The 22421-nt window shown below is 50.3% G+C and overlaps 1 protein-coding gene across 4 annotated transcripts in view; it reads left to right on the forward strand.

The window, feature by feature from the left end:
* SLC4A5 (solute carrier family 4 member 5) overlaps positions 1-20188 on the forward strand; it is a 169952-nt gene extending 149764 nt beyond the window's left edge. For all 4 annotated transcript variants that reach the window (XM_089662644.1, XM_089662648.1, XM_089662647.1 and 1 more), the window contains 3 exons: positions 8976-9131; positions 14342-14409; positions 18456-20188. In XM_089662644.1, the coding sequence (XP_089518770.1) occupies positions 8976-9131; positions 14342-14409; positions 18456-18621 (390 nt within the window). In that variant the 3' untranslated portion in view covers positions 18622-20188. The remainder of the gene's footprint in view (positions 1-8975; positions 9132-14341; positions 14410-18455) is intronic.
* Positions 20189-22421: the final 2233 nt, after the last annotated feature.

Below are 22421 nucleotides of genomic sequence, written 5' to 3' on the forward strand. Positions count from 1 at the left end.
AGGCCCTGTCACCCCCTCCCTGCCTACCGGGCATTGTCACCCCCTCCCTGCCTACCGGGCACTGTCACCCCCTCCCTGCCTATCGGACACTTCTACCCCCTCCCTGCCTATCGGACACTGTCACCCCCTTCCTGCCTACCGGGCACTGTCACCCCCTCCCTGCCTATCGGACACTTCTACCCCCTCCCTGCCTATCGGACACTGTCACCCCCTTCCTGCCTACCGGGCATTGTCACCCCCTCCCTGCCTACCGAGCACTGTCACCCCCTTCCTGCCTACCAGGCCCTGCCACCCCCTTCCTGCCTACCGGGCACTAATACCCCCTTCCTGCCTACCGGACACTTCTACCCCCTTCCTGCCTACCGGGCACTTCTACCCCCTTCCTGCCTACAGGGCACTTCTACCCCCTTCCTGCCCACCGGACACTTCTACCCCCTTCCTGCCTACCGGGCACTAATACCCCCTTCCTGCCTACCGGGCACTTCTACCCCCTTCCTGCCTACAGGGCACTTCTACCCCCTTCCTGCCCACCGGACACTTCTACCCCCTTCCTGCCTACCGGGCACTTCTACCCCCTTCGTGCCTACAGGGCACTTCTACCCCCTTCCTGCCTACAGGGCACTTCTACCCCCTTCCTGCCTACCGGGCACTTCTACCCCCTTCCTGCCTACCGGACACTTCTACCCCCTTCCTGCCTACCGGGCGCTTCTACCCCCTTCCTGCCTACAGGGCACTTCTACCCCCTTCCTGCCCACCGGGCACTTCTACCCCCTTCCTGCCTACAGGGCACTTCTACCCCCTTCCTGCCTACCGGGCACTTATACCCCCTTCCTGCCTACAGGGCACTTCTACCCCCTTCCTGCCTACAGGACACTTCTACCCCCTTCCTGCCTACCGGGCACTAATACCCCCTTCCTGCATACAGGGCACTTCTACCCCCTTCCTGTCTACAGGGCACTTCTACCCCCTTCCTGCCTACCGGGCACTAATACCCCCTTCCTGCCTACAGGGCACTTCTACCCCCTTCCTGCCTACCGGGCACTTATACCCCCTTCCTGCCTACAGGGCACTTCTACCCCCTTCCTGTCTACAGGGCACTTCTACCCCCTTCCTGCCTACCGGGCACTAATACCCCCTTCCTGTCTACAGGGCACTTCTACCCCCTTCCTGCCTACAGGGCACTTCTACCCCCTTCCTGCCTACCGGGCACTTCTACCCCCTTCCTGCCCACCGGGCACTTCTACCCCCTTCCTGCCTACAGGACACTTCTACCCCCTTCCTGCCTACAGGACACTTCTACCCTCTTCCTGCCCACCGGACACTTCTACCCCCTTCCTGCCTACAGGGCACTTCTACCCCCTTCCTGCCTACCGGGCACTTATACCCCCCTTCCTGCCTACAGGACACTTCTACCCCCTTCCTGCCTACAGGACACTTCTACCCCCTTCCTGCCCACCGGACACTTCTACCCCCTTCCTGCCTACAGGACACTTCTACCCCCTTCCTGCATACAGGACACTTCTACCCCCTTCCTGCCTACAGGACACTTCTACCCCCTTCCTGCATACAGGACACTTCTACCCCCTTCCTGCATACAGGACACTTCTACCCCCTTCCTGCCTACCGGACACTTCTACCCCCTTCCTGCCCAGGACAATGTTCAGCTTTCAGCCCTCTCACACTTTGAATGACATTTGCGCAGTCATGCAACACTGTACCCAGATGACATTTTTATCATTTTTTCCACACACATAGAGCTTTATTTTGGTGGTATTTACTCCCCGCTGGGTTTTTTTTTATTTTTGTGCTAAACAAACCAAAAACCTCTGAAAATTTTGACAAAAAACACGGTTTTTCTTAGTTTTTGTTATAAAATTTTGTAAATAAGTGATTTTTCTCCTTCACTGATGTGCGCTAATGAGGCTGCAGTGATGGGCACTAATGAGGAGGCACTGGTAGGTGGCACTGATGGGCACTGATGAGGAGGCACTGGTAGGTGGCACTGACTGGTACTGATAGGTGACACTGACTGGCATTGATAGGTAGCACTGACTGGCACTGATAGGTGGCACTGACTGGCACTGATTAGCGGCACTGATTGGCACTGATAGGTGGCACTGACTGGTACTGATAGGCGGCACTGATGCGCACTGATAGGCAGCACTGACTGGTACTGATAGGCAGCACTGACTGGTACTGATAGGCGGCACTGATACGCACTGATAGGCAGCACTAACTGGCATTGATAGGTGACACTGAAAGGCAGCTCAGATGAGCACTGACAGGTGGCACTGCTGGGGCTACACTGATGATCAGTGTAGATGTCCCCTCTGAGGAATGCCGATTACTGGCTCTCTGCTCCTCTCCTCTGTCAGCGTGACGGCTTGTGAGGAGAGGACTGGCGATAACCGGCATTTCCCTATTTACATGTGATCAGTTGTGATTGGACACAGCTGATCACATGACCGAACCGACATCTTCGGCACTTTTCTTTGATCCATGATCCGCTGTGTCCGAGGACACAGCGCGCCACCAATCACCGCACTGCGCGCTCCCGGAGCCTTGCACACGCGGTTACAGAGGGAGGACGTCATATGAACGAGAGAACCGCCTTGCGCCTGTCATTACCTTATACGGCGGGTGGGAGGCGGTTAATGGAGCTCTGGAACATTGTATTTGAAATGTAAGCTGTGAAAGTTCCTGATTGTGACCTGGAACAGCTTCTCACAGTCCATGGACCAGCAGAGGAAGAAGCAGCACAAGGAACCAGTATGCTGATAGGAGGAGAGAGCGGAGTGACAAAGGGATGAGCTCATCTTTCTGCTGCTTCTCCTTTCACTGTCCAATCACAGGCAGAGGGTGGGTCCAGGATGAGCTGGGCTCAGAGGAAGTGGGCCAATGGATGCTGTCCATCAGATTGAGGACATCTAGCAGCAGAAGTAAAGTACTGCGGGGGAATTCTCTGGGCTGAAGCTGAATATTGCAGCAAAGGCGTGTTTTGTTATTTTGTCTTATAATGGGCACATACATATATATTTGCTGCATTTCAGACGCATGACTGTGTATGTGACAGAGACAATGTAATAATATGGACTTATAAGAAGGACCCGGCCAATGTTCTGCCCTGCTCCATATAGCAACCTGAGGATGTCCCGGCCAATGTTCTGCCCTGCTCCATATAGCAACCTGAGGATGTCCCGGCCAATGTTCTGCCCTGCTCCATATAGCAACCTGAGGATGTCCCGGCCAATGTTCTGCCCTGCTCCATATAGCAACCTGAGGATGTCCCGGCCAATGTTCTGCCCTGCTCCATATAGCAACCTGAGCATGTCCTGGCCAATGTTCTGCCCTGCTCCATATAGCAACCTGAGGATGTCCCGGCCAATGTTCTGCCCTGCTCCATATAGCAACCTGAGGACGTCCCGGCCAATGTTCTGCCCTGCTCCATATAGCAACCTGAGGACGTCCCGGCCAATGTTCTGCCCTGCTCCATATAGCAACCTGAGGACGTCCCGGCCAATGTTCTGCCCTGCTCCATATAGCAACCTGAGGACGTCCCGGCCAATGTTCTGCCCTGCTCCATATAGCAACCTGAGGACGTCCCGGCCAATGTTCTGCCCTGCTCCATATAGCAACCTGAGGACGTCCCGGCCAATGTTCTGCCCTGCTCCATATAGCAACCTGAGGACGTCCCGGCCAATGTTCTGCCCTGCTCCATATAGCAACCTGAGGATGTCCCGGCCAATGTTCTGCCCTGCTCCATATAGCAACCTGAGGATGTCCCGGCCAATGTTCTGCCCTGCTCCATATAGCAACCTGAGGATGTCCCGGCCAATGTTCTGCCCTGCTCCATATAGCAACCTGAGGACGTCCCGGCCAATGTTCTGCCCTGCTCCATATAGCAACCTGAGGACGTCCCGGCCAATGTTCTGCCCTGCTCCATATAGCAACCTGAGGACGTCCCGGCCAATGTTCTGCCCTGCTCCATATAGCAACCTGAGGACGTCCCGGCCAATGTTCTGCCCTGCTCCACATAGCAACCTGAGGATGTCCCGGCCAATGTTCTGCCCTGCTCCATATAGCAACCTGAGGACGTCCCGGCCAATGTTCTGCCCTGCTCCATATAGCAACCTGAGGACGTCCCGGCCAATGTTCTGCCCTGCTCCATATAGCAACCTGAGGACATCCCGGCCAATGTTCTGCCCTGCTCCACATAGCAACCTGAGGACGTCCCGGCCAATGTTCTGCCCTGCTCCATATAGCAACCTGAGGACGTCCCGGCCAATGTTCTTCCCTGCTCCATATAGCAACCTGAGGACGTCCCGGCCAATGTTCTGCCCTGCTCCATATAGCAACCTGAGGATGTCCCGGCCAATGTTCTGCCCTGCTCCATATAGCAACCTGAGGATGTCCCGGCCAATGTTCTGCCCTGCTCCACATAGCAACCTGAGGATGTCCCGGCCAATGTTCTGCCCTGCTCCATATAGCAACCTGAGGATGTCCCGGCCAATGTTCTGCCCTGCTCCACATAGCAACCTGAGGATGCCCTGGCCAATGTTCTGCCCTGCTCCATATAGCAACCTGAGGATGTCCCGGCCAATGATCTGCCCTGCTCCATATAGCAACCTGAGGATGTCCCGGCCAATGATCTGCCCTGCTCCATATAGCAACCTGAGGACGTCCCGGCCAATGTTCTGCCCTGCTCCATATAGCAACCTGAGGACGTCCCGGCCAATGTTCTGCCCTGCTCCATATAGCAACCTGAGGACGTCCCGGCCAATGTTCTGCCCTGCTCCACATAGCAACCTGAGGACGTCCCAGCCAATGTTCTGCCCTGCTCCATATAGCAACCTGAGGACGTCCCGGCCAATGTTCTTCCCTGCTCCATATAGCAACCTGAGGACGTCCCGGCCAATGTTCTGCCCTGCTCCATATAGCAACCTGAGGATGTCCCGGCCAATGTTCTGCCCTGCTCCATATAGCAACCTGAGGATGTCCCGGCCAATGTTCTGCCCTGCTCCACATAGCAACCTGAGGATGTCCCGGCCAATGTTCTGCCCTGCTCCATATAGCAACCTGAGGATGTCCCGGCCAATGTTCTGCCCTGCTCCATATAGCAACCTGAGGAGATGTCCTGGCCAATGATCTGCCCTGCTCCACATAGCAACCTGAGGATGCCCTGGCCAATGTTCTGCCCTGCTCCATATAGCAACCTGAGGATGTCCCGGCCAATGATCTGCCCTGCTCCATATAGCAACCTGAGGATGTCCTGTCTGTAGGCTGACTGATGTCCATACATACCAACCAACAAAACCACATACATGTGGAGGGATTGAAAGAATCAGGAGCTGCATGTGGGAAGCCTTCCTCTGTGTGTGTTATGGCTGAGGGAGTTCCCATGACTCCTCTGGGACCTTCTGTTCCTGCCGTATGTTCCTCAATCATCACCATTGGTGGTGCCGGGTTGGACATTGGTCTGTCCAGCCACCACCAATATGTCCTCCTGTAGAACAGGAAGGGAATCATGGGAGCAGAGCGTCCTCCAAGTCCTGGTGGGCCTGAAGCCAGTTGGCTGGTTCAGGAGGTCTGCTAACTGTCATGTGATCAGATCTGAGGAGCTCCTCCATTAGGTAATATCCAGCTTTACTGCTACAGGGCGTCCGCTCTGCGCACAATCACGTATATAGACGCCATTCTGCATTTCTGGGTAGGGGGCGCATAGGTGTGGCTGCCCGCCCAACCGCCTGTGCTGTGATTCATCACAGCACATGCCAATCACCAGTTGCCGGCTGCTGATTGGCCACCGATGCCCAGCGATCAGCTTTCAGACTCATAGAAGACGACTGTCAGTATAAACAGCACAAAAGCCAATCAGATCCCCAATAAAACCGACACGCAACACACATACTAGGCACATATGTAACCCCTGATGTTAACCCCTTCCTGCCCACCCACCTGGAAGAAAAATATACCTGAAATGCTACAATTTTGGCCGTATTCAATATATTTCAAAATATATTGCAATAAATCTATATATATATACTGTATGTTGAAATGCGTTTCTTATATATTACAAAATATATGAAAAACATTTTTAAAAATATATATTTTTTAAATATATTCTTCAAATTGTTTTTTACATATAAAAAGTCATTTTAACATATATTTGTAAATCCATTCCAAAAATGTAGATTTGTACTTGTAAAGACATACAGTATATGTGAAATGTATTTTTAAACATATTTTTCATATATTTGGTAATAAAAACGCATTTCAACATGCAGTATATATATATTTATTTATTGAAATATATTGAATACGGCCAAAATTGCAGCATTTCAGGTATATTTTTCTTCCATGTGGTGTCATTAGTTCAGGGACGGTGCAGATTACAAGCACTGAACACTGATCACTGTCAGAATGGCACAGGTGATATCAGTGGCAGTTAGTTCCCCTCCCCCCCCAGCATCACTTTGGGGTCAGTTCACTAAGAGTTAAATAAAGACTGAAAAAATGCGGTAAAATAACGCATGTGGTACACTGTTTGCAGATGCGCAATTCACAAAGAATTTGGCGGTAAATAACTCATACGGTAAAGTATCGTTATTGCGGTAATTATTGTATATTTTCACGCGGTAATTTATCGCACGGTCGCTGGTTGTTAAGGAAGCCGGCCGCCGCGTCCTTAACAACGGATGATTCATCAGTTCTCAGCGGGGGACCCACTGACAGCTGAATGTACACAAACCTGCTGGCAATTACAAATGATGAACAAAACAGCGTGCGCCCCCCTCCCCCCCATCCCTACTGGGACATCTGGGTCTGGTATGGATTTAGGGAAAAACCCCACCCCAAAATAAACAAAAAAAATGGCGTGCGGGTCCCTCACAATGCTAAGGGATTTAGGGTCTGGTATAGATCTGGGGGGGGGGACCCCGCACCATTTTTCTTTTGGCGTGGGGTTCCCCTTAATATCCATACCAGACCCCTAGGGATAAATATCACATTTTGTTTTACTTTCTGTTTGTGAATTGGACTTAAAGTGGAGCTCCACCCAAAAGGGAAAATTCCACTTGAAGGATTGGTCCCCCGCTTCCTGCTGAGGATTGGCACCTTTGGGGAGTAGGGGGGGAGCGGGTACCCGAATTTGACAGGTCCCCCCCTTCCCCATAGTCTTCTGGGTCACATGACAGACTACGGGACAATTCACAAGGCGCAGCGCTTCTCGCACATGTGCAGTGAGCAGTGAAGCCCGTAGGCCGCAGCTGGGGGCCCACACTAAAGATGCCGGCATCGGGAACACAGGGCAGCCGGTGAAATGGGCTGCAGGGGAGAGGGGGCGGGGGGACACCGTGGGACTGCGGGACAGGCGAGTGTCCATTTTTGAAAAGTCAGCAGCTGCAGTTTTTTTTGTAGTTTTTGATGACTTTTATTTTTTACTATTTTCACTGGAACGTCGCTTTAACAGCGCACTGCATGCTTTTTCTTTTTGCGGTATTTGCGACACATTTTTTATTTTGTGTTAAATACCGCAGAATTGTTTTGTTTTTTTGTTTTTTGTGAATTGGACATTTTGTTACCACATGCAATAAGTTATGTAAATGAGTCACGTGACCGTGTTATCGCATGCGGTGACCTTTAGTGAATTGATGCCTTCGTGTCGGATTGACCGCCGCAGTCCCGTTTTAAGTCGCTGATCGTCTCCATTACTAATAGAAAAGAAAATAAATACATAAAAATTCCAGTATCCATCCCATAGTGTGTAGGCGCTATGACTTTCACACCAGCCAATCAACGGACACGTATTGGGATTCTTTTTTTTACCGAAGACACGGAGCAGAAAACATTTTGGTTGAAGGTTATGAAGAAATTTGATTTTATTGGATATGTTGTATAATAGAAATTAAAGAAAATGTTGGGTTTTTTTTTTCAAAATTGTCTGTTTTTTTCGTTTATATAATAAAAAATAAAAAACCCCAGTGGGGATAAATACCACCAAAAGCTCTATTTGTGTGAAAAAAATGATATAAATTTTGTTTGGGTACAGAGTTGCATGTCCGCACAATTGTCAGGTAAAGTAGTGCAGCAGAAAATGAAGGGAGGGGTAAATCTTCAAGTGGACAGAGAAGGCTTTCAGTCCGGAGATCGTCTTTGGTGGGCCTGAGGCAGAATGAATAGATCTAGTCGGCTGGTTTTAGGAGGTTGTATGATGTATGGCCACCTTTAGTCTAGAGATCATCTTTGGTGGAAACTAATAGAGAAGACGTTGCTGTGGATGTGTTCACCACCTTGACGTGTTCCCTCCTCACCACCTTGACGTGTTCCCTCCTCACCTCCTTGACGTGTTCTCTCTTTACCACCTTGACTTTTTCCCTCCTCACCACCTTGACGTGTTCCCTCCTCACCACCTTGACGTGTTCTCTCCTCACCACCTTGACTTGTTCCCTCCTCACCACCTTGACTTGTTCCCTCCTCACCACCTTGATGCGTTCTCTCCTCACCACCTTGACGCGTTCTCTCCTCACCACCTTGACGCGTCCTCTCCTCACCACCTTGACGCGTCCTCTCACCACCTTGACATGTTCCCTCCTCACCACCTTGACGCGTTCTCTCCTCACCACCTTGACTTGTTCTCTCCTCACCACCTTGACTTGTTCCCTCCTCACCACCTTGACGTTTTCTCTCCTCACCACCTTGACGTGTTCTCTCCTCACCACCTTGACTTGTTCCCTCCTCACCACCTTGACGTGTTCTCTCCTCACCACCTTGACGTGTTCTCTCCTCACCACCTTGACGTGTTCCCTCCTCACCACCTTGACTTGTTCCCTCCTCACCACCTTGACGCATTCTCTCCTCACCACCTTGTCGTGTCCTCTCCTCACCACCTTGACGCGTTCTCTCCTCACCACCTTGACGCGTACTCTCCTCACTACCTTGACGCGTTCTCTCCTCACCACCTTGACTTGTTCCCACAGATCCTTGGCTTGATGATGGTGAGGAAGATGCTGGATTGGGTGTTCAGCCAGCACGACCTTGCCTGGTTGGATGACATCTTACCTGAAAAGGACAAGAAGAAACAAGAAGACAAGAACAAGAAGAAGAAAGGGAAGGAAGATCTGGAGAGTGACGAGGTATTATGGTGACAATGGTGATGTGATGCCGGAGGGGTGTTCCAGTTCCAGGCAGTTCCATTCCGGTTTCATCTGCTTTCTCTGTAGAATTCATCTTCAGCAAAACAAGAAAGGTCGAGATGTAATGAGAGCAATGGGGGGGAGGGGGGGGATTTACTAAAGGCAAATAGTCGGAGCTCCACAACTCAGTAAATGAGGTAAAAGTTCACTTTACAAAGATTACCCAATTAAGGAAAATACAAAAAAGACAAAAATCAGGCCAAAATCTGGGGAAAGTGAGTGTGTGCTCCCTTGCAGAGTGTCTGACCTTTAGTAAATCCCCCCATTGATTCTGTACGTTCAGCACACACATATGGGGGCACGGGGGGTCCTAAAGGCGAATAGACTGAGTGCTGTGTCAGTGAAATTGTTGCAGAGCCTAATATAGCAACCCCCCCCCAAGGGCCGCTGAGTCGTTTTCAGGTCCCTGAGCCCACTTTGGAAGCCCAACTCCGGCTGACACCACCTTGGACCTTTGGCCAGAAGAACCTTCCGGCTGTTACTGTAGAGCAGATTCACGGGTTAGAGTGAACTTCTCCGACTTTTGACTAAGATCAGATGTACAAGTGAAACTGAAAAATGAGAATCTGGTGAAAATTCATTTATTTCAGTGCAGCAACTTAGAAGGTGAAACTAATATATGAGATATCATAAACCTTTTCTGCAATCCTTCCCCAAAACTCAAATTCTACCCCAAATTTCCAAAATAAATCCGAAGAAATGTCCAGAATGCAAAGTCCACAAAATGTCCACACTATTCAATCTTCCAAATGTGAAAAGTATCCAATTCGCCACTTCAATCCAAGATACCTCAAAAAAATGTAAACTGAATATAGCGCATTATCTTTCCAATAATATAATAATCTGTGATGTCACGCAAAAACACTCGTGACAAAAAAAAAAGGGATAATAATATATTTGTAAAATAAAACAAAAATGATAAATATAAATAGCTCAAATGATACAATATTATAAACAATGTGTGTGAGGTGAACCCATTGTGCAGAAAAGGTTTATGATATTTGTACTTTTAAGGGTGAAAGATTTACTTTTTTTTGGGGATACACAGAGATTTTTGATTTGACTAATATATGAGACTCATTCCATGCAAAGCAAGATAGTTCCAGCCGTGATTTGTTATCATTGTGATGATTATGGCTTACAGCTCATGAAAACCCCAAATCCACAATCTCAGAAAATGAGAATATTCCATGCAATCGATAAAACACGGATTGTACATAGAACAATATCGCACCTCTGAAAAGTAGAAGCTGCATATGTACTCAGTACTTGGTTGGGGCCCCTTTTGCAGCAATTACTGCCTCAATGCGGCGTGGCATGGAAGCTATCAGCCTGTGGCACTGCTGAGGTGTTATGGAAGACCAGGATGCTTCAATAGCGGCCTTCAGCTCTTCTGCATTGTCCGGTCTCATGTCTCTCATCTTTCTCTTGGCAATGCCCCATAGATTCTCTACGGGGTTCAGGTCAGGTGAGTTTGCTGGCCAATCAAGCACAGTAATCCCACGGTCATTGAACCAGGTTTTGGTGCTTTTGGCAGTGTGGGCGGAGCCAAGTCCTGCTGGAAAATGAAGTCATCATCCCCATAAAGCTGGTCTGCGGAAGGAAGCATGAAGTGCTCCAAAATCTCCTGGTAGACGGCTGCGGTGACCCTGGACTTAATGAAGCTCAGAGGACCAACACCAGCAGATGACATGGCTCCCCAAATCAACACAGACTGTGGAAACTTCACACTGGACTTCAAGCATCTTGCAGTGTGTGCCTCTCCATTCTTCCCCCATACTCGGGGTCCTTGGGCCTCTCCATTCTTCCTCCATACTCGGGGTCCTTGGGCCTCTCCATTCTTCCTCCATACTCGGGGTCCTTGGGCCTCTCCATTCTTCCTCCATACTCGGGGTCCTTGGGCCTCTCCATTCTTCCTCCATACTCGGGGTCCTTGGGCCTCTCCATTCTTCCTCCATACTCGGGGTCCTTGGGCCTCTCCATTCTTCCTCAATACTCGGGGTCCTTGGGCCTCTCCATTCTTCCTCCATACTCGGGGTCCTTGGGCCTCTCCATTCTTCCTCCATACTCGGGGTCCTTGGGCCTCTCCATTCTTCCTCCATACTTGGGGTCCTCGGGCCTCTCCATTCTTCCTCCATACTCGGGCTCCTTGTGCCTCTCCATTCTTCCTCCATTCTCGGGGTCCTCGGGCCTCTCCATTCTTCCTCCATACTCGGGGTCCTTGGGCCTCTCCATTCTTCCTCCATACTCGGGGTCCTCGGGCCTCTCCAATCTTCCTCCATACTCGGGGTCCTTGTGCCTCTCCATTCTTCCTCCATACTCGGGGTCCTTGTGCCTCTCCATTCTTCCTCCATACTCGGGGTCCTTGGGCCTCTCCATTCTTCCTCCATACTCGGGGTCCTTGGGCCTCTCCATTCTTCCTCCATACTCGGGGTTCTTGTGCCTCTCCATTCTTCCTCCATACTCGGGGTCCTTGGGCCTCTCCATTCTTTCTCCATACTCGGGGTCCTTGTGCCTCTCCATTCTTCCTCCATACTCGGGGTCCTTGTGCCTCTCCATTCTTCCTCCATACTCGGGGTCCTTGTGCCTCTCCATTCTTCCTCCATACTCGGGGTCCTTGGGCCTCTCCATTCTTCCTCCATACTCGGGGTCCTTGGGCCTCTCCATTCTTCCTCCATACTCGGGGTCCTTGGGCCTCTCCATTCTTCCCCCATACTCGGGGTCCTCGGGCCTCTCCATTCTTCCTCCATACTCGGGGTCCTCGGGCCTCTCCATTCTTCCTCCATACTCGGGGTCCTTGTTCCTCTTCATTCTTCCTCCATACTCGGGGTCCTTGTGCCTCTCCATTCTTCCTCCATACTCGGGGTCCTCGGGCCTCTCCATTCTTCCTCCATACTCGGGGTCCTCGGGCCTCTCCATTCTTCCCCCATACTCGGGGTCCTCGGGCCTCTCCATTCTTCCTCCATACTCTGGGTCCTTGTGCCTCTCCATTCTTCCTCCATACTCGGGGTCCTCGGGCCTCTCCATTCTTCCCCCATACTCGGGGTCCTCGGGCCTCTCCATTCTTCCTCCATACTCTGGGTCCTTGTGCCTCTCCATTCTTCCTCCATACTCGGGGTCCTTGTGCCTCTCCATTCTTCCCCCATACTCGGTGTCCTTGGTTTCCAAATGAGATGCAAAAGTTGCTTTCATCAGAAAAGAGGACTTTGGACCACTGAGCACAGACCAGGTCTGTTTTTCTTTAGCCCAGGTAAGACGCTTCTGACGTTCTTTGTTGTTCAGGAGCGGCTTGACAAGAGGAATACGACATTTGAAGCCCATGTCCAGGATCCGCCTGTGTGTGGTGGCTCTTGATGCACTGACTCCAGCCTCAGTCCACTCCATGTGAAAGTCCCCAACACTTTTGAATGGCCTTTTCCTGACAATCCTCTCCAGGCTGCGGTCATCCCTGCTGCTTGTGCACCTTTTCCTGACAATCCTCTCCAGGCTGCGGTCATCCCTGCTGCTTGTGCACCTTTTCCTGACAATCCTCTCCAGGCTGCGGTCATCCCTGCTGCTTGTGCACCTTTTCCTGACAATCCTCTCCAGGCTGCGGTCATCCCTGCTGCTTGTGCACCTTTTCCTGACAATCCTCTCCAGGCTGCGGTCATCCCTGCTGCTTGTGCACCTTTTCCTGACAATCCTCTCCAGGCTGCGGTCATCCCTGCTGCTTGTGCACCTTTTCCTGACAATCCTCTCCAGGCTGCGGTCATCCCTGCTGCTTGTGCACCTTTTCCTGACAATCCTCTCCAGGCTGCGGTCATCCCTGCTGCTTGTGCACCTTTTCCTGACAATCCTCTCCAGGCTGCGGTCATCCCTGTTGCTTGTGCACCTTTTTCTTCCACACTTTTCCCTTCCACATAACTTTCTATTAATGTGCTTTGATACAGCACTTTGGGAACATCCAACTTCTTCTGCAATTCCCTTTTGAGGCTTTCCCTCCTTATGGAGGGTGTCAGTGATGGTGTCAGGTCAGCAGTCTTTCCCATGATTGGGATTCCTACTGAACCAGACTGAGAGACCATTTAAAGGCTCAGGAACCCTTTGCAGGTGTTATGGCTGAATGAGCTGATTAGAGTGGGACCCTTTGAGCCGAGATTATTCCACCTTTTCACAATATTCTCATTTTCTGAGATTGTGGATTTGGGGTTTTCATGAGCTGTAAGCCATAATCATCACAATGATGACAAATCACGGCTGGAACTATCTTGCTTTGCATGGAATGAGTCTCATAGATTAGTGTCACCTGTAGTATCTGTTCTTATCAATGTCCAGTAGGGGGCGCTCCGCCGGCATTCTGGCCTTTTAGGTGAGAATGGCTGGCTGTATACTACCCCCGCTGGAATGATGGGGGCTCTGAAGGCTAGTACCGGCTGAAGCAAGAACTGGGGTATTGGAGCCCGGGAGTAATTCCCCCGGGAAAACCGGTCCAGTTCCTCCTGGTTTGAATGGGTCTACCTTGTCTGTCCAGGAGCCAGGGAGGCAGAAAGTCCACGGTGTCTGTGCCCCCTGGGGGGGTGGTCACCCCAGAGGTGCTCTTAGTAACACTTGGGTATTGGACCCCAATGTGTGAACCGGCACCAGCCGGCACCTCATTTACTTGCTCAGATGTGCTTCTGAGCAAGACACGCCCCTTTCCTGACGAGCACTCAATCAGTTTGCAGTACACTGCAAGGTCCCTCCCCTCCCTGCTAGTCCTTGGGGGCGGGGCTGGAGACAGGTGGGGGGGGTGGGAAGAAGATAAACCACGCAATGGTAAAGAGCTCCAGACACTCCTAGGGGCTCCTCTGCTGATAACACCCTTCAGATCCTCCATCCTGGGACAAGAAGATTTCTGTAGATCAGGACAAGTAGATTGGGACCCCGATTTAGCCCCCGGGACAAGTCGTTTTTTAACAAATTTCCCCACCCCCGATGACCTCGACCCCCCCATAATGTGCACGCAAGGGGGTCAAGAAGTTGGTGCGTCTGTAGACCCCTTCCTTGTCTGTCTGGGTCTCCTCTTATGGTCTTCAATGGCAGCATACTTACCCCTCTCAGTACAACTGCAAAATGTGTTCATAGAATCCGAATCGTACGATTGGTGGAAAATGACCTTTTTCCAATTGCAGGAGCGAGCCGGCCACCCTGGAGCTGTGCATTCAGACTCTTCTGCCAATGGATCAGACATGGACCGCAGGTATGTGGAAAGTGATCCATTGTGATCCACTGATAGGTGTCCATATGGATGGGGGAGGGTAAAGTCCCAGGAACGGGAGCCCCTAGTACTTTGTTCACTTATGTGGCCCCATAGTAACGTATGATTCTGTAACATGACTACCCTGCTGGAGAGGTTCCCTCAGACGGGATGGAAGGGTGACCCCATTGGAAATATGACCCCCTCTAGTGGCCCTGTAGTAGTAGTATTGAAATACAATTGGACCATGGACCCCCGTTTGTAGCCACGCCCTTCTGGCACGGAACCGCCTGTGAGATTGGCGCTGGTCATTATCAGAGCAAATTTCCAAACTACACTGTACCCCGAGATCTCCCCTTACCCTCCCCCGTACCCTCCCCCTTACCCTCCCCCTTACCCTCCCCGTACCCTCCCCCTTACCCTCCCCCTTACCCTCCCCCTTACCCTCCCCGTACCCTCCCCCTTACCCTCCCCCTTACCCTCCCCTGTACCCTCCCCTTACCCTCCCCCTTACCCTCCCCGTACACTATATTCAATGAGGTTTTATTGAGTTTTAGAGAATTTAACAGAAGCATCACTTGGGGTAATAACATCGAAGGGAGAGATGAGAAACCACAATAAGATGTTTAAAAGGCATATAGATACAATCAAACAATTCAAATCCGAGGAAACACATTTCATAAATTGTTATATACACTATATTGCCCCAAGTATTGGCCCCGCCCTCCCAATCATGTGATTCAGGTGTTCCAATCCCTCTAAATCATGTGCTTCAGGTATTCCAATCCCCTCCATATCACGTGATTCAGGTGTCCCAATCCCCTCCATATCATGTGATTCAGGTGTCCCAATCCCCTCCATATCATGTGATTCAGGTATTCCAATCCCCTCCCAATCATGTGATTCAGGTGTTCCAATCCCCTCCATATCACGTGATTCAGGTGTTCCAATCCCCTCCATATCACGTGATTCAGGTGTCCCAATCCCCTCCATATCACGTGATTCAGGTGTCCCAATCCCCTCCATATCACGTGATTTAGGTGTTCCAATCCCCTCCATATCATGTGATTCAGGTATTCCAATCCCCTCCCAATCATGTGATTCAGGTGTTCCAATCCCCTCCATATCACGTGATTCAGGTGTTCCAATCCCCTCCACATCACGTGATTCAGGTGTTCCAATCCCCTCCACATCACGTGATTCAGGTGTCCCAATCCCCTCCATATCACGTGATTTAGGTGTCCCAATCCCCTCCATATCACGTGATTTAGGTGTCCCAATCCCCTCCAAATTACGTGATTCAGGTGTCCCAATCCCCTCCATATCATGTGATTCAGGTTTCTCAATCCCCTCCATGGACACAGGTGTATACAATCACGCCCCTAGGCATGCAGACGGCTTCTACAAACATTGGTGAAAGAATGGGTCGCTCTCAGGAGCTCAGTGACTCCAAGCGTGGTCCCGTGATAGGTGGCCACCTGGGCAATAAGTCCATCCGTGACATTTCCTGGCCACTAAATATTCCACGCTCAACTGTTAGTGGGATTATAACAAAGTGGAAGCAACTGGGAGCAACAGCCACTCAGCCACCAAGTGGTAGGCCACGTCACATGACAGAGCGGGGTCAGCGCATGCACCAAGTGCAATGCAAAGCATCGAATGTCGTGGTGTAAAGCACGCCGCCACTGGACTCTAGAGCCGTGGAGACGTGTTCTCTGGAGTGACCAATCACGCTTCTCTGTCTGGCAATCCGATGGATGTGTCTGGGTTTGGCGGTGGCCAGGAGAATGGTACTTGCCTGACTGCATTGTGCCAAGTGTAAAGTTTGGTGGAAGGGGGATTATGGTGTGGGGTTGTTCCTCAGGGGTTGGGCTTGGCCCCCTAGTTCCAGTGAAGGGAACTCTTAAGGCGACATTTTGGACAATTTCATGCTCCCACCTTTGTGGGAGGAGTTTTGGAATGGCCCCTTCCTGTTCTTACATGACTGCCCACCAGTGCACAAAGCAAGGTCCATAAAGACATGGAGGAGCCAGTTTAGGGTGGAGGAACTTGACTGTCCTGCACAGAGTCCTGACCTCAACCCCATAGAACACCTTTGGGATGAATTAGAGCGGAGACTGCGAGCCAGGCCTCCTCCCCCGACATCAGGCCTCCTCCCCCGACATCAGTGCCTCCTCCCCCGACATCAGTGCCCCTCCCCCGACATCAGTGCCTGACCTGACAAATGTGCTTCTGGAAGAATGGTCCAACCTTCCCATAGACACCCTCCTAAACCTTGTGGACGGCCTTCCCAGAAGAGTTGAAGCTGTTATAGCTGCAAAGGGCGGGGCCAACTCAATATTGAACCCTACGGACTGAGACTGGGGGGCCATTAAAGGTCATGTGTGTGGAAAGGGCGGGGCCAACTCAATATTGAACCCTACGGACTAAGACTGGAAGGCCATTAAAGGTCATGTGTGTGGAAAGGGCGGGGCCAACTCAATATGGAACCCTACGGACTGAGACTGGGGGGCCATTAAAGGTCATGTGTGTGGAAAGGGCGGGGCCAACTCAATATTGAACCCTACGGACTAAGACTGGAAGGCCATTAAAGGTCAAGTGTGTGGAAAGGGCGGGGCCAACTCAATATTGAACCCTACGGACTAAGACTGGGGGGCCATTACAGGTCATGTGTGTGGAAAGGGCGGGGCCAACTCAATATTGAACCCTACGGACTAAGACTGGGGGGCCATTAAAGGTCATGTGTGTGGGAAGGGCGGGGCCAACTCAATATTGAACCCTACGGACTAAGACTGTGGGGCCATTACAGGTCATGTGTGTGGAAAGGGTGGGGCCAACTCAATATTGGACCCTACGGACTAGACTAAGACTGGGGGGCCATTAAAGGTCATGTGTGTGGGAAGGGCGGGGCCAACTCAATATTGAACCGTACGGACTAAGACTGGGGGGCCATTAAAGGTCATGTGTGTGGGAAGGGCGGGGCCAACTTAATATTGAACCCTATGGTCTAAGACTGGGGGGCCATTAAAGGTCATGTGTGTGGGAAGGGCGGGGCCAACTTAATATTGAACCCTACGGTCTAAGACTGGGGGGCCATTAAAGGTCATGTGTGTGGAAAGGCCAAGGACCAATACTTGGGGCAATATGGTGTATATGAGAATGGAAAATAAAAAGGAAGAACAAAACAGGGGGAGGGAGGGGAGTAGGGAGGGGAGTAGGGAAGGAAGAGTGGAAGGGTGGAGCCTGTCAGAGTATATCCTGCCATTAATACAAAGTTGTGTAACATAAGAAGGTCTATGGACCATATTGGGTCAATTGGATTTGCATGAATGGCAGCTAATTTCTCGTTAGTGAAGTCCCGTGCCGTGTTGTTTTTGATCTGATTTCCAAGCTTTATAGCTTCATGTTTGTTTGGCTGCCATAAAAATAAAGGAAAGTCATTTAAACTGATTAGAGGTACAAGAAGAAGGGTTCAAATTCAGCCAAACCCCATTAGGTTTTATAGGGAAAGTCATACCTAAAACTGAATATAATCATTTGTAAACTTCCGTCCAAAAACGTTTTAATTTTGGGCAATCCCACCATATATGTATTAATGTGCCAGTTCTACCACAGCCCCGAAAACAATCAGGACGGTTATCTCCCCTTACTCTAAACTTTGCTGTAAGTTCCAAGCAGATATCGGGAGATACAATGCCCTCACATTAACCCTCCTTGTAATGCCAACCCGACCACTAGCCCACCCTATAATCCCAACCCTTCCATTCACCATCCCAAAACACAATCCTCACCCTCCTCGGAACTCTAAAACTCACATTTATTCTTCCTGTAATTGCAAATCTTCACATGAACTATCCCTCCAACTCCAACCCCCACACTAATTCTCCTTCTAACCCCAATCCCGTACACTAGCCCTCTTTGTAACCCTCACATTTATCTTTCCTATAGCCCCAACCTTCGCACCAACCACCCTGTGATCCCATCAAATATGACCGTAGAGTTGTGATTATCCATTATAATTGAGTTTCTCTCTGTCTTCCATATTCCAGCATTACTCTCCATTTGAAGATCTCCTGTCCCTCCTCTCCTGCTATCAGTTATCCCAGAAACCCCCTGAATGCCGTCCCCCAAGTGAAGATTGAGATGGACTCAGACTATGAGGACTCTGACATAGACAAGAACCCCAGAGACCGGGGCAGTGAGACTACTTTATAGCAGTGACTTTACCAATGACAGAGTCACACCTGAGCGGCAGGATGGTCTATTGTAACCTGGAACTGCTATTAGAGAATGGACCATTTCTGCGTGTGACTTCAGCAAGGAACACCTACCCAGCAATGGAACAGACTGAAGAACTTCTATTATGGACTTTCCAGCTCAGAGTTAAATGAGCTCTTTAAGCCAAAACATGGAACTTCTCCTAAAATAATACCACCATGACGACCAATCCTGTCCATGCGTATCGGACAAGCTGGGCGCGTTGGAAAGCTGCATATAAGGAACTGATTGTCTTCTAATCATGACGTTCTACAATCTTCACAATATTTCCAGGGTGGATGAAGGACATTGTCTATGGCTCTTCATGACCAACACTTCTGTCTTCTGCTCCATACTTTGGGGTCAGCAGTCACCCACCTTCCCTGTCAATGAAGGGAATGATTGACTATCTGAAAAAGGGGAAATGAGAACAGAACCTGTCCTCTGTGGTTATCTTCTATATAAGTGACCCGAATGATTGTCTTAGTTGAGGTCACGTCCTTCATAGTAGAGGCTTCTAATACATTTTATTCAGATACAATACTCACGATTGGCATCTCCCCATAAGGAACCTACAGAGAGCCTTCAGATGACTCAACAAGTGAATGACTCCATAGACACATCTGCCACCAGTCCTGAGATCTGGAAGTGTCTGTTCCTTGAACTGCTTTTGCTGCCAATAGAAACCAATCAGATTCCTCCTTGCATCCTCCCATTGGCTGAAGACAAAGCAGAGATTGGTTGCTATGGCAGCAAGGACAGGTCTTACTTCAGACACTTTTAGAAACAGATACGTACCTTTCCACCATGGCCTGGGCTGTATTTACCATAATGGCTCTTGTGGGTTGGGGCCTGGGGCAATAGGGCTAGAGGGGGAAATTTACAATCAGTGATCATTTTCACTACAATTTTTTGTCTTTTCTGATCTCCTCTGGACACATCTAGTTTAATTCAGGAAATGAGCTCTAGGAGGAGTGTATGGAAGGAAGAAACCCCAAACCTCACACTATGTGAGACTCCTCACTTCCCCGATATTCTAGTGTAGAGCACCGGCTGGTGTCATCTCCCTAATTTCAGTAACATTCTCCATGTTGGGGCCATTCCACAATTCCAGATGGTACATTGTAAATTGATTTTGCTTGAATGACATGTGAGGTGCAGCACCGGCTAGAACTCATCAATGTGAAATGGCCCCCGAAGGGCAGCACCAAGCCAAACCCCACCAAGCACAATGAGGCAATGATAGGCAACACGAATTGTATGGGCACCGCGACTCATGAAATGTGATTCTTTATATAAATACTTGTTTGTTTTTGATGAGATCAAACAGAAGATGTATAAGATAAATCTCTGTATAGAAATGAAATTGCAGAATGATAGAGAACAATGGATACAAAGAACAAAAATATCTCTGAAGGAATGCTGTGACTTGTGATGTCTGTATTATTGATTATTAGTAAAAGGGCCGCAGGTCCCGAATGAAGTCTCACATATTAATTGAGGAATAAAGATAATGAGCTGCTTATATACCGCTCTATTATAAAACATCACAATACGGCAAAGAGAACCATCCATAGCGGGCAGAACCACTCATGAATCCATAGCTCTGCTCAAGACTGGCCTCTCCTGGACATGGAAGATCTGCCAGCCAGGGCTGCTGTTAGAAACCACGGGGCCCCATACAGCCAACCTGACAGGGCCCTCCAAACCATGCGGCCCCATACAGCCAACTTGATAGGGCCCTCCAAACCATGCGGCCCCATACAGCCAACCTGACAGGGCCCTCCAAACCATGCGGCCCCATACAGCCAACCTGATAGGGCCCTCAAAACCATGCGGCCCCATACAGCCAACTTGATAGGGCCCTCCAAACCATGCAGCCTTATACAGCCAACCTGACAGGGCCCTCCAAACCATGCGGCCCCATACAGCCAACTTGATAGGGCCCTCCAAACCATGCAGCCCCATACAGCCAACTTGACAGGGCCCTCCAAACCATGCGGCCCCATACAGCCAACCTGATAGGGCCCTCAAAACCATGCGGCCCCATACAGCCAACTTGATAGGGCCCTCCAAACCATGCAGCCTTATTCAGCCAACCTGACAGGGCCCTCCAAACCATGCGGCCCCATACAGCCAACTTGATAGGGCCCTCCAAACCATGCAGCCTTATTCAGCCAACCTGACAGGGCCCTCCAAAGCCATGCGGCCTCATACAGCCAACTTGACAGGGCCCTCCAAACCATGCGGCCTTATACAGCCAACCTGACAGGGCCCTCCAAACCATGCGGCCCCATACAGCCAACCTGCCAGGGCCCTCAAAACCATGCGGCCTCATACAGCCAACTTTACAGGGCCCTCCAAACCATGGGGCCCCATAAAGCCAACCTGACAACCCCCCCCCCCCCCCCCCATTCCCACAAAAAAAAAAAACAGTTTACGATGCTGCAATTATGAATGAACACAGTGATTGATTGGTACCAATTGCTCATTGTGTTCATTGAGGGAATGTGACATATTTACCAGACCCTTCCCCCACTCTCCATCCTGAAGGATCCTATTATGTGCTTGCAGCTGCTGGTGGGAAGGAGAGGAGGGAAGCCGGAAACATTTCAGGGGTGGGGGCAGCAGAGGGAAATGTATGTATTGGGTGGGTGATGGCTGCATCGGGGGGGGGGATTACTGTAACTGCTTCCCTGTATGGCTCTCTCTGCAGCAGGGAAGCGGAGGGGAAGAAACCGGCTTTCAGCTGCTGCAGTGAGAGCCGTACAGGGGATCGGTTCCAGTAACTGCCCCCCACCATGTCGATCAATCTCCCTGCCCACATCCAATTCACCCAGCTGCCTGGGCCCCCTTGCTGGATTCGGCCCCGTACAGGAGGACTGCTGGAACCCCACAGCCCTGGTGTCGGCCATTATTGTCCCTCACCACTCTTCACTGAACATAGAAACAAGTCATCGGCACCCCAGTTAGTTCTTCTTGCAGTGTTTTTCCCCGTCAGTGACTGCATACAATGAGGCCTCCAACCCATAACCAGCCTCCATGACACTCCACCATTCATGGTTTGCTCACAAGGATAAGGGAAGTCCATAGAAGGCATCCAGAGAACTCCGTCATACTTCAGATCTTCAGAACAGAAATGTGACAGAAATCTGTCAATGTACTTTGTAGATCAGGATTGCTGTCTGCACGGCCTATTGAACCCATAAGGAGATGCCACCTTAGGACTCGTTGGGTGAATGTCTCACACAGAATGATGGATGGTGATTCACAAGGAATGAGGCCAGATTCACACAGCTGTGTTGGGTTAAATCCCCGTCTGGTGTTTATTTCTCCATCCGTGCCCCATATCAGAGATTTCCTTTCCTAGCATGTAAGCACAACAGGAAGTGAGACGTATTTTGCCCAATGTGAGGTCTGCAGACGTATCACAGAACACGTGTCCACGTTCCCACATTGGAGGATCTCCCTCTATTCTGCTTCTTGTGACTACTCAGAATTTTCGATGTCTCCTCACTTTCGGTTCCAGTCAAAGGCCACCAGGACAAATACAGAGGGTGAACCTCTCTGGCCAGAGGACAGACAGAAAAACTGACAGAAGCTCTAACCCCTCGCCACTCCATCCAAAAAACAATTGCCTTTACTTTAAGAATACTGACTGGCCTTCAATATAGATCTATATGGGAAGTTCATTCAATCCAGGTGGATATGGTGTCATCAGAAGACAACCCCATGTCTATATGTATGGCCCACCCAAC

The sequence above is a fragment of the Staurois parvus genome, unplaced genomic scaffold, assembly GCF_062004578.1.
Source record: "Staurois parvus isolate SC_StPar_1 unplaced genomic scaffold, SC_StPar_1.0 ptg001509l, whole genome shotgun sequence".
Classification (NCBI taxonomy): Eukaryota; Metazoa; Chordata; class Amphibia; order Anura; family Ranidae; genus Staurois; species Staurois parvus.